The sequence below is a fragment of the Loxodonta africana genome, chromosome 16 (genome assembly GCF_030014295.1).
Source record: "Loxodonta africana isolate mLoxAfr1 chromosome 16, mLoxAfr1.hap2, whole genome shotgun sequence".
Taxonomy (NCBI): Eukaryota; Metazoa; Chordata; class Mammalia; order Proboscidea; family Elephantidae; genus Loxodonta; species Loxodonta africana.
This window is the reverse complement of record NC_087357.1, coordinates 23,941,886-23,958,963: the sequence shown is the minus strand read 5'-3', so window position 1 is coordinate 23,958,963 and position 17,078 is coordinate 23,941,886. Positions and strand designations below refer to the sequence as shown.

General features: G+C 35.5%; 1 protein-coding gene across 1 annotated transcript in view; it reads left to right on the top strand.

The window, feature by feature from the left end:
* The window catches only part of SHOC2 (SHOC2 leucine rich repeat scaffold protein), a 108,558-nt gene that overhangs the window by 36,354 nt on the left and 55,126 nt on the right, over positions 1-17,078 (top strand). The window contains exon 2 of the mRNA XM_003408951.4: positions 6,525-7,459. Within this exon, the coding sequence (XP_003408999.1) occupies positions 6,760-7,459 (700 nt within the window). The 5' untranslated portion in view covers positions 6,525-6,759. The remainder of the gene's footprint in view (positions 1-6,524; positions 7,460-17,078) is intronic.

The window sequence follows — 17,078 nt, the reverse complement described above, 5'->3', positions numbered from 1 at the left end:
TGGGCAGTCACTGGAAGAGATCTGTATTTGTGCCCATTTCAAAGAAAGGTGATCCAACAGAACGCAGAAATTATCAAACAATATCATTAATATTACATGCAAGCAAAATTTTTCTGAAGATAATTCAGAAATGGCTGTAGCCATATATCGATGAGGAACTGCTAGAAGTTCAAACCAGATTCAGAAGAAGTTGAATGAGGGATATCGTTGTCGATGTCAGGTGGACCTTGGCTGAAAGCAGAGAATACCAGAGAGATGTTTACTTGTGTTTTATTGGCTACACAAAGGCATTCTACCGAGTGGATCAGAACAAGTTATAGATAACATAGTGAAGAATGGGAATTCCAGAACTCTTAATTGTGCTTATGAGGAACTTGTACATAGACCAAGAGGCAGTTTTTTGACCAGAACAAGGGAAAACTGTGTGGTTCAAAATCAGAAAAGACGTGTGCTAGGATTGTATCCTTTGACCATACTTAATCAGTCTTTATGCTGAGCAGATACTTGGAGAAGCTGGACCATATGAAGAAGAATGTCGTATCAGAATTGGAAGAAGATTCATCAACAACTTGGGATATGCAAATGACACAACCTTGCTTGCTCAAAGTAAAGACTTGAAGCACTTCCTGATGAAGATCAAAGATTACAGCCTTCAGTATGCATTATACCTCAACATAAAGAAAACAGAAATCCTTACAACTGGGCCAATAAGCAGCATCATGATAAATGGAGAAAATATTGACATTTTCAAGGATTTCATTTTATTTGGATCCACAGTCAATACCTATGGAAGCAGCAGTCAAGACATCAAGTGACATACAGCATTGGTCAAATCTGCTGCAAAAGACCTCTATAAAATCTTAAAAAGCAAAGACATCACTTTGAAGACTAAGCTGTGCTTGACCCAAGCCGTGGTATTTTCAGTCACTTCATATGCATGCAAAAGCTGGTCAGTGAAAAAGGAAGACTGAAGAATTGAAGCATTTGAATTATGGCGTTGGTAGAGAATATTGAATATACCATGGACTGCCAGAAGAACAAATAAATGTCTTGGAAGAAGTACAGCCAGAATGCACCTTAGAAGTGAGGATAGTGAGACTTTGTCTCACTTACTTTGGATGCGTTATCAGGAAGGATCAGTCTCTGGAGAAGGACATCATAGTTGGTAAAGCAGAAGAGTCAGTGAAACAGAGGAAGACCCTCAACGAGATGGGTTGACACAGTGGTGGCAACATGGGCTTAAACTTACTAATGTGAGGATGGGGCAGGAGCAAGAGCAACATTTTGTTCTGTTATACTTAGGGCCAGTATGAGTTGGAACTAACTTGATGACACCTAACAACAACATGGGTGTCAGTGATTGCTAGCGATAATGAAAAAAAAAAAAAAAGTGACCTTAAAATTCTAAGTTACAGAAAGTTGCCTTGCCTCTAGAATGTAGACATTGCCTTTTACATCCTAAAAATTATAAAAAGATTGGAGTTTATATGTAAAATGGAATTAGGTTCTTGGAGCTCAGAATTATAAATATTTCACCTGGATATATTTCTGGTGGGCATTTGAAGATTGTATAGTATGTAAGGATTGTTCTTCACATTTTCAGACCCTGCCCATTAAGTGCCAGTAGCACTTCCCTAAACATTGAGATAACCTAAAGTGACCCTACAAATTTCTAAAATAGTTTTATTAAAAATAGTTGCATTATACCCTTATCATTTTTGGCATGGACTATGCAGTGGATTCCAAACTTGGCTCTGCATCAGAATCACCTGGAAAACTTTTTAAAACATACAGATTACTGGACCCTACCACAGATACTTGTTCTGTTAGCATTCTTGGTTCGGGGCCTGGGATTTCTAAGCTGCCCAAATCATTCTTAAAGGACATTCCCAGCACTGATCTAGCGTTTGAAAATCAATCACTGGATTATTGTAATAGCCTTCTAACTCCTTTTCCTACCTCCCTTCTGACCTGTTAAAATCATTCTAAACGGTGTCAGATAAATATATGTAAAATATGCTTTCGATCATGTCCTCTTCTCCTTTAAAATTCTTTAGTATCTTTTTATATTTACTCTTGGCAGCCCCTGAAGAGCACCCTTCTAGAATACTAGGGTTTAGAGAGTAGTGTTTGCAAACCGCAGTGTCTTCAGGATAAAGTCCAAAATTACTAAATTCGAATACGCAGCCTTTTAAGATTTAATGACCTTCGTTTCCAACCTTATCTACGGCCATGAACCTCAACCATAGAAAACTGCTTATGGTTCCTGGTATACACAATTTTTTCATGCTGTTTCCTGTGCTCAGAATATCTGCCCCTGCATGAATTCGGGAGACCCTATTCAACTTTCAGGATTTAGTTCAAGCATCATCACAGTCTGTCTTTGTTATCTAGTGCTGCTGTAACAGAAATAACACAAGTGGATAACTTTAACAAAGAGAAATTTATTCTGTCATGGTCTGGAAAACTAGAAGTCCAAATTCTGGGTGCCAGCTCCAGAGGAAGGCTTTCTGTCTCTGTCACCTCTGGGGAAGGTTCTCGTCATCAATCTTCCCCTGGTCTAGGAGCTTTTCAGTGCAGGGACCCTGAGTCCAAAGGATACACTCCCCTCACGGTTCATTCTTGGTGGCATGAGGTCCCTCTCCTCTCTGCTCACTTCTCTATTTCATATCTCAAAAGAGATTGACTCAAGATACAACCTAATCCTGTAGATTGAGTCCTGCATCATTAACATAACTGCCTCAAATTCTGCCTCATTAACTTCATAGAGGTTAGGATTTGCAACACATGGGATAATCGCATCAAATCACAAAATGGTGGACAACCACACAATACAGGGAACTGTGGCATAGCCAAGTTGACACGTATTTTAGGGGGACACAATTCAATCCATTACACAGTTCTTTACCCCAGACCCTCCAATCCCTATGCTCTCATATTGTCTTTCCCATAGTTTTGCAACTTGTCTGTTTCCTTCCCTTTGTAAGGTCACCGAAGGCAGGGCTTTTGTTTTATTCTTTTTTTTAGCCCCAGATATAGAATAGGACCTGACTCAATAGTTTCTTGGTAAGCATTTGATGAATGGAGTGGTTTGTTGGAAGGATGATGGCTTCATGCTAGATGATCTCACAGTTTTTTCTAGCTCTGATATTGATGATCGTAATTTCTTCTGTTGAAAGTATATATAATATCCACATTTTAATTTTTATATACTATATATAATTTAATCTAAACCAAGACTTGAGTGTTTTTTATCTTGATGGCTCTGCAGATAAATTATATTGACAGAACATTAAGGTAAATATTCATGTGACAGTATTTCTCATTAATTTTTCAATTTGTGAGCGAAAGTGGGAGAAAGCCAGAATTTCCTCAAGTTTCCTTTATTGGTAATGGAGAATCATTTCTTTATAAGTTTCATTATGCTGTTACTAATATTTTACTAAAGTTTTCTGACTTGTCAGAATAGTTTGCTCCTTTTTTTCTCCTGGTTTCTGTATACAGTGTATTTATGGTTATTCATTTAAGGAAGTATCAGTTGAATATTGATTATCCACAAAAAGAGAAGAAGTGAATCTTTAGCGTAAAAATTAACTAGAGGTGTTGGGTGGGAGGACGGGAAGATGTTTTAAGCAGGTGATGCTAGTGTGAAGAAGGAATGAGCCAAAAATGGAAGGAGTAAAGTTGAAGGTACTTGTAATATACCAAAAAAGAAAAAGAAAACCAAACCAGTTGCCGCTGAGTTGATTCCAACTCATAGTGACCCCATGAGACAGGGTAGAACTGCCCCATAGGGTGTCCAAGGAGCAGCTGGTGGATTTGAGCTGCTGACCTTTTTGTTAGTAGCCGAATGGTTAACCATTGTACACCCAGGGCTCCATGCCTAAGGACAGAGAGCTGGTAAGTGGAGCCATTGGGATTTGAACTCAGATGGTCTGGCTCTAAGGAGAGCTGTAATCCTTACAGGACCAGACCTCTACATCTTTCTGCTGTGGAATGGGCTCGTGGGTTCGAATTGCTGACGTTTTGGTTAGCAGCTGAGCTCTTAACTACTGCACCACCAGGGCTTCTTTTTTAAGAACAAGCACTCCTAAAAGTGGAGATAATATTCCATGTTTAATGTTTCTATTTGCTTTAAAATATAGGCTTACCTTTTGTCATTTTTGATTTGACAGTAACAACATGTTTCAAAGATGGTAATAGCCTTTAAGTGTAGCATGACTGTATAGTTCAGTGGATAACACGCATTCCTTTCTATACTGGCTTACAAATTGAATTTGTCCAGTGGTTAACCACAATGCTGGGACATGGTACCGTTGAAGTTTTGCCTGTGAGCTGCAGCAGCTTTGCTTGAAACAAGTGATTCTTTTGGAGTATACCATGCTTTCTCCCTGGTGGTGCAAATGGTTAATTGGTCTGGCTGCTAACCTGAAGGTTGGTGGTTCGAACCTACCCAGCAGTACCACAGAAGAAAGTTCTAGTGATCTGGTTCCATAAAAGATTACAGCCAGGAAAATTCTCTAGAGCCTAGTTCTACTCTGTAACACGTGGGGTCTCCATGAGGCAAAATAGACTTGATGGCACAGATTTTGTTTTTGTATCCCTTTGGTTGTTTGTATCTGCCATTATTCACTGTCGTGTGATTTTAGTAAATGTGATTTCATATTGGCTCACCAGCATTACTTTCCGAACCTGTACCTCTGAAGTTTTTCTTAGTCTCTTCCATTGTAGTCCCCTTGACTAAATTCTTTTCTTTTTGTGAGGAATGGTGAGTAGTGGGGAGATACAGCTTCCCTGAAGTGCTAGCAAATAATAGCATGTTGTTTCTGATTGCAGAATCTTTATAGTATATATAATCTTTAAACTCTCCGGTCTAGAATTTATGGATCATCCATCCTCTACCAGCTTCTGTTACTCCTCCACCTCTAGCCCTTTGTTTTAGCAAAGACCCAACTTTTCACTGTCTTGTGGCAAACTAAGCTCATTCACAATTCCAGGCCAAGCTTTCCATTTCATTACTCCCACCTGGAATGCTTTGCCATTTCTCCTCTACTTGTTTGAACATTAATCAAGGGCGGATTAGCTTGTCTTTACTCAACATTTCTCAGCCGCTCTCACTGATGTTGATTTTCTCAGAAATGCTATAGCATCTGCCATGTACCTGAGGATTTGGTAATATACTGTCTTGTCAGTTCCCATACTTGAGTGTTTTGGCTGTTTAATTAAACTGCAAACTTATATAGGGTGAGGACCACATCCAATAAAAAGAAATTCTTAGCAGAGTCCTCTGCACTTAGACTATCAAATCCTGTTGGTCATCTGATAAAGTTTTAATAACTTTCTAAACCTCTTAAGGTACCCAGGTAAGATATTATCATTTTCTCTTTAATCTTAAAGCCCTTATACCAAAAATTGTGAGGATGGCACAGGACCAGGCAGTGTTTCATTCTGTTGTTCATAGAGTCGGGACTGACTCGATGGCACCTAACAACAACAATAATATATAGAATTAATAATAAAATCACAAAAGAAAATTATATTCTAAATGCTTAGGGAAAATTGGCTCCTTCCACAAAGATTTTACTCATCCTTTCAGTCTTTGTGGATCCTCTTGTTCAGTCATTTTAACAGAGAATTTTTGTGCTAGGTACTGTGAGCTTTTCTACCTATGTATCATTGATATTTCTCACCTTTTCAGTCCTTAGGATATAGATATAATTGGAGATTGTTCTTTGTCACTAGTTCTCAAAGGTGGTCTCCAGATCAACCTGCATCAGAACTACCTAGAGTGCTTATTAAAGTGCAGAGTCTCAATGTGCTTTTCCCTGAACTATTTGCTGTTTTCCGTACATATTTCACTTTACTCATTTTGTTCTTTTGCCATACTGCTTTCCATTCTGTCATCAGCACCTTCGAAATCCTTCCAGTTATCTGTGGCTATCTGATTATTAGTTGTAGAGAGAGCAGTTTAGTGTAGTGGTTAGGAACTTAGACTCTGGGTACACATACTACCTAAATTGGAATCTTGGCTCTGTCACTTTTCTAAGATCACAGAGCTAGTTACTTAAAAATATTGCTGTGTCTCAGTGTCCTTATATAAAAAGGGGGGATAACAGTTTATTTCATGTGACTGTTATCGATGGCACTGGGTTGGTTATATATATTAAATGAGTTAATACTAGTAAATTCCTTAGGTAGGGCTTGTACATAGAAAACATACAATAATTAGCTGCTGCAGTGATTTCTTTTACTTTTCAGTTCTTATAAATAAAGCCTTTGTACTATAGTAACTTGTATCTTGTTAACTCTTTCTATTAGATTTTAAGTTCCTTGAAGGTGGAGACTGCCTTATTAATTTTTATAGTTTTCAATGGATTTTGCATAATATAAGGTGTCAATAAATATTCATTATATCAAATTACAATAAAATGGCAAAATTGCCAGTAATATTTTTTCCAGAGCCCATTTACTGAATATAAATTATAATATAGTTTAATTCTCTCTCTCTCTCTGTTGTATTTCAGAAATTCTCATGATTGACCAGCACCATTTTACCAGCGGAATGAGTTCTCAGAAATGGGCATGGTGCCTTTAGATCCAACATGTAACAGGTGGATGCTACTCAATGCTGATTACTTCTTCAAGCCAACACCTTTTTGATTGTGTAGGTCTTTGTCTCTTCATCTTTGAATTTCAATTACTATTGTTGGCAAATAAAAGAAAAGGGTTCATGTAGTTCTTGCCCAAGCTTGAGTCACCATGAGTAGTTTAGGGAAAGAAAAAGACTCTAAAGAGAAAGATCCCAAAGTACCATCAGCTAAAGAAAGAGAAAAGGAGGCAAAAGCCTCTGGAGGTTTTGGGAAAGAGAGCAAAGAAAAAGAACCTAAGACCAAAGGGAAAGATGCCAAAGATGGAAAGAAGGACTCCAGTGCTGCCCAACCAGGGGTGGCTTTTTCTGTTGATAATACGATCAAACGGCCAAATCCAGCACCTGGGACTCGAAAAAAATCCAGCAATGCAGAGGTGATAAAAGAGCTCAACAAGTGCCGAGAAGAGAATTCAATGCGTTTGGACTTGTCCAAGAGGTCTATACACATATTACCATCATCAATCAAAGAGTTGACTCAATTAACAGAACTTTATTTATACAGTAACAAATTGCAGTCTCTCCCAGCAGAGGTGGGCTGTCTAGTAAATCTCATGACACTGGCTCTAAGTGAAAATTCACTTACCAGTTTGCCTGACTCTCTTGATAACTTGAAGAAGCTACGGATGCTTGATTTACGGCATAACAAACTGAGAGAAATTCCTTCGGTGGTGTACAGATTAGATTCTCTCACCACTCTTTACCTTCGCTTTAATCGTATAACTACTGTGGAAAAGGACATCAAAAACCTGTCAAAACTCATTATGCTTAGCATTCGAGAGAACAAAATCAAACAACTACCTGCTGAAATTGGTAAGAGACCTCGGATTACTATTATTATTTGTAATATTTGTTATGCTAAGCAATTTTGTTGAGTGCTTTTCCAGTATCAGAAATTACCTGACATTTACCTGTAAACAGCTTGTTTCTACATTTTATCTTCTTTATAGCTGAATTTAATTTTTCAGTTTTTAGCAATATTAATAATATCTGGCTTGAAATTATTTTATAGACTTAAGAAAGTGAGTTAGAAAGTAGACGTGATTAGACTTTTTCCACAAAAACCTAATCTGCCTTAACCTTGTCGAAAAAGTAAATTTGAAGCAGAAGAAAAATTGTTTGCGTAATTTTTAAGTTGTTACCTATTTTTAAAGTGTTTACGTATATAATTATACTAGATACCTTAAGGTTACATGTTCCCGTTCTCTGTCTTACCATTGCCTGAAAAATAGTTCGTTTAATTTCAAATCACTTTCCACCTAACTCAGCACAAAGGGTTGGCATGTCAGAGCCATATGAAAAAGCAATGTCATAAGAGAAGAGAAATTATTTTTTTCATTTTGAAAGTAATTACGTGCTAATCAAAAACAATCCAAGGATACAGAAAGGTAGAAGAAAAGGCCTCTATGGTAAATGCAACAGTGTTCACGTTTTTTATTCCAGTATTGTATATAAAGCTAACTGTATGGAAACAAAAGAAATGTTTTGAAAAGGATAGTAGTAGAAGAAAAAAATAGGGGAATATATATGTGTAAATAAGTCAGTAAAAAGAAGTAGTTGTCCGGATATTTTTAATTAATAGAAAAAAATTCAGAAATATTTGAAATATAGTAAATAAACCTTGGACTTACCAATTTTGAGAAAATGATAGTTTTATGTGTATCCTTTTAATAAGATTTTTTAAAAAACTGACAAAGTATTGATTATGAAACTTTAAGTTTTCTTCTTGTATGAAAGACAATCTTATTCTGAAGAAAACAAAGATGAACTAAATGTATTGTTGCTTTCAGCATTGGCCTTATGCTGGGTAGTAAAGGAAATGGTGTTTTTAGGCTCTGCAGCTTTGCAGGGATATAATATTTGTGTTTTTTTTAAGCTTTGGAAAAGATGCAATTTAAATAAAATTTTTTCTTTTTTTTAAGGTATGGTGTTATACTACATTTAATCCTGACAAGACATTTAAAAATCTTAATTTCACTCAGTGTATTTAAAAAAATCTGTGCTAGATTTTGTTAAGTAATATATTGTGCATACAAAATATGACTCACTCATATTAAAGTATTCCCAGGTGTTTCCTGGTAGAAATGTTCCATTCCATATTTTTAGGTAGTAATGGGGTTGTTGCATGGCTTTTTTTTTTTTTAATGGCTTTTGATACAGTATCAGATTTGGTCCGAAATTGACCTACACCTAGTAGAGTTACAGGCTGTTTGAGGAAGAAATACTGAATTTCTATATGGAAATACAAAACGTTATTTCTTGGTTTTGTTGTTGTTTTGTGTATGTGTGAATCTCAGTTCTAAAAGTTTGCTTTAATTCACGAAAGACTCTCTTTATAGGGACTTTTTCCCTATAGAGATGTTACCAAATTGCCTGGGAATTAGGAACATGCATATCTTTTTAAAATATTGTGGTAAAAATGTATACGACAAAACATTTGCCATTTCAACATTTTTTACATGTGTAATTCAGTGACATTATGTTCATTATGTTGTGCAACCATCGCCACTATCAATTAAGGATAAGAAAAATAAAAGTTTTTATTTTATCTTCATTTATTTCCTTTCTAATGCTCTTTCTTTCTTTATGTAGATCCAAGTTTCTGACCTGTATAATCTTCTTTGTCTCTGAAGAACTTCTTTTAATGTATCTTGCAGTCAGATCTGTTTGATATGTATGTATTTCCTCAATTTTTGTTTGTGAGAAAGTCATTATTTCTTCTTCACTTTTGAAGGATAATTTTGCTGTACACAGTACTCTAGGTTGGTGGTTTTTTCTTTCAACATCTTAAACATTTTACTATACTCTATTCTTGCTTGCAAGGAACCTTGGTGGCACAGCGGTTAAAGTGCTCAGCTGCTAATCAAAAGGTTGGTGAGCTGTGCCATGGGAGAAAGATGTGGCAGTGTGTTTCCATAAAGATTACAGCCTTGAAAACCCTGTGGGCCAGTTCTGCTCTCTTCTATAGGGATGTTATGAGTCAGCATCAACTCAACAACAGCAGGGGGTTATTCTTGCTTGCATGGTTTCTAAAGAGAAGTCCGATGTGATTTTTATCCTTGTTCCTCTGTAGGCAAATTGTGTTTATCCCTCTGGCATCTTTCAACATTTTCTTTTTGTCTTTGATATTCTGAAGTTTGAATATAATATGCCTAGGTATAGATTTTTTTTTTTTTGTATTGATCTTGCTTGGTGTTCTTTGAGCTTCTTGAATCTGTGATTTGGTATTTGTCATTAATTTTGGAAATTTCTCAGCCATGATTTCAGTTTTTTTTTTTGTTGTTGTTCCTTTTTGCCTTTCTTCTCTTTCTGGTATTTCCAGTGTATGTATTTTATATCTTTTGTAATTGTCTCACAGCTGTGGGATATTCTGTTCTACTTTTTCATTTTTCTCCATCATTTATTCCCATTTTTCACTTGGGAGGTTTCTATTGGCATATCTTCAAGCTCACTGTTTTTTTTTTCAACCATGCCCAGTCTGCTAATGAGCCCATTCAAGTTATTTCTCATTTCTGTTAGTTTTTTTTTTTTTTTTTTTAATTTCTAGCACTTCCTTTTGATTCTTTTAAAGAGTTTCTGTCTCTCTGCTTATAGTACCCATTTGTTTTTGTATGTTGTCCATTTTTTTCACTAGGGCTCTTAGCATATTAATCATAATTATTTTAGGTATTAGTCTTGATAATTTTAAAATCTGTGCCATATCCGACTGCTTCTAATACTTGCTTTGTCTCTTCAGACTGTTTCTTGCCTTTTAGCATCCCTTTGGAAACCATGCAAACAAGAATAGAGTGGAGTATAATATTTAAAATGTTGAAAGAACCTCCCCCTCTCCCTCCACGCACGTAGAATACTGGATCTAAGGAGAGTTGTTAATTTTCAGTTTGTTCAGTGTTTTCCGTATGAGGACAGGCATGATGACTTCCAAGCCCTTGCCATGTTGAAACTGAAAGTCGGCTATCGTGTTTTATAGATATTTTTTACCAAGTTGAGTTAATTCCCCTATATTCCTAATTTGGTGGTAGTTTTTACAGAAATGGGTTTTGGATTTTATGAAATGCTTTTTCTACATCAAATTATATAATTATGTGATTTTACTTTTTTAGCATGTTAACAGAGAACATTGATTAATTTTCAAATGTTAAACCAACCTTGAATATTCTGGAATAAATCTCACTTGGTCAGAGTGTATAATTTTTTTTAAATTTTTATACATTGTTGGATTCAATCTTCTGGTATTTCATTGAGGATTTTTGTGTCTTATATTCATAAGAGGTATTAATCTTGATTTTGTCGATTATGTCGCCTTGGTGTGGTTTAACATGTTCCTCAGTCCTCTCTATTACTGTAAATTGGTAGTTGGATCTACAGGTTTGATTAGAATCAGGTTTGATTTTAGCAAAACCACTTCATAGGTGGTGTGTGTTCTTTCATGTGGAGGCACAGAATGTGTGGCTAACTTGTATGTGTGTACATATATGTGAGTGTATGACATTGCAACCATCATTCACATACTTTGTGGTTACCCAGTGGTACAAATTGAATAGAAATGGCAGATTAAATGCTTGATTCTTTCCCTTTAATTAATGGTTTTGAAAAATAAATTAATTAGTTGCATAGCATCCTTTAGTGGTAACAATTATATATATATATAATTATTATGTCATTATGAGCTCATAGATTCAAATATATTTGATCATTTCAGTACATTGTAATCACTGTCCTTATCGATGCTTAAATTATTCCATCTTTGGCTAGTGGGAGTTCCTCCAAGTTGTTTCTTGAGTCTTTTCAACCACCTATCTGTCAGCTTGTCGTACTGTGGTGTCTTATGTGATGCTGGAAGCTATGCTGTTGCTATTTTAAGTACCAGCAGGGTCACCCATGGTGGGCAGGTTTCAGTGGAACTTTTAGACTCAGACCAGAAAGAAAGACCTGGTGATTTATTTCTAAAAATCAGCCAATGAAAACCTTATGGATCACAAGAGAACATTGTCTGACTTGCTTGCTGTGGACATGTCATCAGGAGGGATCAATTGCTAGAGGGGGGTCATCATGTCTGATGAAGTAGAGGGCCAGTGAGGTCGTGGGAGACCCTTGGTAAGATGGATTGGTACGTTATCCACAATGATGGACTTGAACATGCTGGCAACTGTGAGGATAAAACAGGACTGGGCAACATTTCTTTCTGCTGTAGGTTCCCATGAGTCAGAGTCACCTCAGTTGCACCTAACAACAATGATTAAAAAAAAAAAAAAATTTTTTTTTTTTAGTAACTTTTAATAGCAAGGAAGCTAGCTGGTATGACAGGATATCCAAGGTTTATCTTTTACGTTTTCTTACCAAGACCAGGAATTATTCATTTCTTCAAGGAAGCCTTCTTTTTGTGGGAAATGGTATTTCAAGACCACCATTTGGCCACTAGTGGTACTTCCGGCTACTGGATTAGTGGTTGTTTCTAAGATGTTTTAGTGGCTAGAGCTAGGAAATATGCTTTTATTTCATTTTTGTTTGTTTTTAAAGGTAAAGTGTATTAAGAACTTATATTGATACTTCCAATTTGGTTTCAGGAGTAAAGGTAAAGTTTTTTACTTCTGTCTTATGACTGTATCTTCTCTCTTCCACACAGGATTCTGGTTCTCAAAAGCACTTGCAGTGATAGAATTATAATAACCAAATGAAGACCAAACCCGTTCCCATCGAGTTGATTTTGACTCATAGCAACTCTGTAGGACAGAGTAGGACTGCCACATAGGGTTTCCGAAGCTGTAATCTCTATGGAAGCAGACTGTCCGTTGGGCAGCTGGTGGGTTCAAACTGCTGACCATTTAGTTAACAGCGGAGTGCTTAACCACTGCATCACCAGGGCTCCTTAGAATTATAATATCACATAATTAGTTGTTTGTTAAATGCACAGGTTCATTTGTTTAATTTTATTTTTTGGGTTTGCTTTTTTTAAATTTAGATTTTGTTATACTTATGAAAACAGTACTTTGTTCCAAATTGAAATCAACAAATCAGGGTATATATAGAGAAGTCTAGCTTCTATCCCTGTCTGTCCTCTATCCTACGTCTTCATTCCCTCCCTGTATGGATAATGATTAAAATCTTAAATTGCATATCATTTCATTGTTTTTTAATTTAACATACACCTTTCTTTTTGAGATAAATCGTACCATGCTCTACACAGTTTTCTACTGTGCATTTTATTCCTCTACAGTTTTTTTTTTGTTGTTGTTAAAATACACACAGCAGAACACACCAGTTCAACAGTTTCTACATGTACAATTTAGTGACATTGATTACCTTCTTTGAGTGGTGCAGCTGTTCTTACTCCTCTGAGTTGTTCCTCCCTCATTAACAAACTCAGTGCCCCCTAAGGCTTCTGTCTAATCTTTCGAGTGTCAGTTGTCACGTTGATCCCATATAGATAGTTGTCAAAAGAGCATAATGCTCAAGGTAGACCTTTTTTTTTTTTTTTTTTTTACTGATTAAGCTAAACTGGTGTTTGGTTTTAAGATGACTTCAGGGGATATTTTTAGTTTAAGGTTTAAAGATTATCTCAGGGCAGTAGTTTCAGGGGTTTATCTACCCTCTACGGCTCTAGAAAGTCTAGAGTCCATGAGAATTTGATTCTGCATTTTTCCCCTTTTGATCAGGATTCTTCTATGGGATACTGTGCACGCTTTTTACACCTTAATTTTTTACTTAACAGTATATTCTGGAGATCACTTTATATAATAGTATATAGAGATAATTCTTCAATCATTGGTGATATATGTAAACGTAGTATGGATACACCATAGTTGATTCAACCAGTTCCCTATTGAAGGATATTTGGGTTGTGTTTAGTCTTCTGCTATTATGAATAACAAATGTCTGTCTGTATTTTTGCCATTGCATCTTTGGGATAGATTCTTAAAAGTGGAATTGTGGGTCAAAGGATAAATACACACGTAGTTTTGCTATACCAAAAATCAACCAACCAAACCCAGTGCCGTCGAGTCGATTCTAACTCATAGCGACCCTATAGGACAGGGTAGAACTGCCCCATAGAGTTTCCAAGGAGTGCCTGGCAGATTCGAACTGTCAATCCTTTGGTTAGCAGCCGTAGCACTTAACCACTATGCCACCAGGGTTTTGCTATATATTGCCAAATTACCCTTCATAGTGGTTGTATCATTTTGATTCTCATTAGCAGTACATTCTCAAACATTTTCCATCTTATAAATGAGATTTGCCAGTAATTTTTCTTTATCATACAGTCCATGTCAGGTTTGGGGAGTGAACTCTCTATTGTTTGCAAGACTTTGTAGGGAATTATTTTAGGGTTGATAGATTAGCAAAAAAAAAAAAAAAAAAACAACACAGGACTCCGATGTATTTTAAATATCCGATAAACAACAAATACTCATTTTAGGATGAGTATGTCCCAAATATTGCATGGGATATACTTGTATTAAAAGTTATTTAATACTAGTATGAAATTAAAATGTAACTTGATATCCTGTATTTTATATGGCAACCCTGTCTGAAGTACTTTTAGAACTCTGTAGGAGAATATTTATGTAAAGCTGTTTTTTAGGCCTACTTTTCATTATGAGAAAATATTTAAAAGTACTAAATTCAGTTTATTTATATGGGGCTGATCGGGTTCTCTCATTTTTCTTGTGTTTATTTTTACAAGTTGACTTTTTCTCAAAACTTATGCTTTTATTTAGATTTTCAAATAATAATATCCTATTGTCAGATTAATATCGGCAGCATTTTTATTTCTGATAGCTTGTGCCTTCTCTTTCCCTGTCTTCAGATTTGATTAATATTACCAGAGTTTTGCCTATTTATTAGTCTTCCCAAGCACAAACTCTTACCCTTTATTTTCCCTATTGTATATTTGCATTCAGTTTCTTTAATTTCTGCTCTTTTCTTTGTAATTTCTATTCTTAAACCTTCTTTAGATTTATTCTATTTTTCTTTTTCTACTTTGTTAAATTGAATGCATAGATCACTAATTTTGAAGTTTCTTTTCAAATGTTTAGGCAGTCCCTGGGTTATGAACATCCAATTTATGGACAATTTGTACTTAAGAATGGACTGCCCTAAAGCCTATTACAGTATTATGGCATAGTGTGTGGTCGATTTTTGGCAAATAAATCTTCCATGTGTGCTTCAAAAGAATGTGTATTCTGTAATTATTTGCTTCAATATTCTGTATTTGGTTAGTCTTGTTAATTGAGTTGCTCAGGGCTTTTTAAATTCTCATTTTTGTTTATTTTCTATTTGATCTATTAATTTTGGAGACTAGTGTGTTAACCCCATACTATGATGATGGATCTATTTTTCTTTAAATATTTCGAATCTTAATTATTAAGTTCATGTAAATTTCAGGTTATCACATCTTGGTGAATTGAAACCTTTGTCATTATAAAGTATCTTCTCTTTTTTTGTCTGATTAGTATTGTTACACTGGCTTTTTGTTTGTTTAATATTTACACATTATAGATCTCTTACGGTCCTCTTTGAACTTCTATTTTTATGCTTTAGATGTTTCTCTTATAAACAACAGATAACCAAACCAAACCAAACCAGTTGGTATTGATTTAATTCCAATTCATAGCAAGTGACCTTATAGGACAGGGTAGAACTGCCTCATGGGGTTTCCAAGGAGTGGCTGGTGAAGCCAAACTGCCAGCCTTTTGGTTAACAGTCGAGCTCTTAACCACTGTGCCACCTGGGCCCCAAATAGCATATAGCTGGATTTTTTTTTTTTTAATCCAGCCTGACAATCTTTGATTTTTAACTGGACCATTTAGTCCATTTGCATTTTATGTAATTACTGATGTATTTGAATTTAAACCTACCAGTTTATTTTGTGCCATTTGTCTTACCAGTTCAGTTTTTCCTTTTTTGTCCTTTCTTACCTTGATTGGTGAAATATTTTTATTAATTCATTTTCCCCTATACTAATGTAGAAGTTACACATTCATATTCTACTCAAAGCCTAATAGTATTCAATACTTTTACCGTTCCCCCAAGCAGTGCAAATACTTTAGAGCCCTTTATCTCCATTTACCTCTCTATGACTTCTATGCTATTGTGCTTATGTGTTTTATCTATTTTTAAAACCTTGTAATACCTTATTATTGTCACTGTTTTATGCAGTCGATAATCATTTCTATTTTCTCACATATTTACTGCCCCCCCTTCATCTTCCAATCAGACTTACCACCTGGGATCCTTTTCCCTCTTTATAAAGTACAACATTTAGGTATTGAGATCCTGCTGGCGGCATCTCATCCAGTTTTTGTTTGTCTGAAAACTCCTGTATTTCTCCTTCATTCTTTAATGATATTTTTTGCTGGGTACAGAATTATAGTTTAGCAATTACTTTTTTTTCAGCACATTGAAGATTTTATTCCAGTGCCATCTGACTTCCATTCTTGCCGCTGCAGCCACCTGTCTGTCAGTCATTCCTTTGAAGGTGATTTATCTTCTTTTTTCCTGGCTGCTTTTAGGATTTTACCTTTGGATTTTAACAGCTTAACTATGATATGTCTGAGTATGGAAATCTGTTTATTATGCTTGGGATATTGTGGGCTTCCCGAATCAGTGGATTGAATTTTTTTTTTAATTTTTTCTAGAAAATTCTCTACTATTATCTCAGTATGTTTTCTATTGTCTTTTTTTTCTGTTTTTTCCATCACCTTGTCTCTCCATGCTACACTCTGGATAATTCGTATTTGTTTATTTTCTCTTCACTGTATCTGATTTGCTACTAAGACATCTATTGTGTTTTACTTTCAATGTTATTGAACTTTTCATTTCTAGAATTTCCTTGGTTGTTTTTCAGATCAACTATGTCACATTTTATAGTTTCCTATTTTATTCCCTTTAGGTAGTTTTATGTTTGCCTTTTATTTTTGTAAAACGTGTTGAACACATCTTTTTGGGGTATGCTTGTGCCTTCATTTTTTTCCTGCTCGTTTATACTCATTATGTCATGTTTCCTGGTGTTCCTGTTTTATATATTAAAAAAAAAAAAAATTTCTAGGAATTATTTGAGGCCTACAGTGAAGGTACTTCATAGAGAATTTGCCTTTGCATCAGCAGTCAGATGTTGCCCAGAGATCAGATAAAGGGAATTTGCACTTGGCCTTTTTGTTTTGTTCCTAGAAGCCTTGCTTCACCCCCAACTCTCACTCTGAGGGTCGCTGCTTAAATTTTGTTTTAGAGAAGTCTTCCTTGCATCTTCAGTTTCACTGACGTACTTTCCTTTTTATTCTTTTATTGTTCTCTGTACTTTTCCCTTATATATTTATTGTATACTTTTACATTGTTTATCTGTCTTTTCCTCTATAAAATAAGCTCCATGAGGTCAGGAACCATTTTTCTTTTGGTAACCACTGTATTTGTATTGTTTATAGCTTAGTGTTTG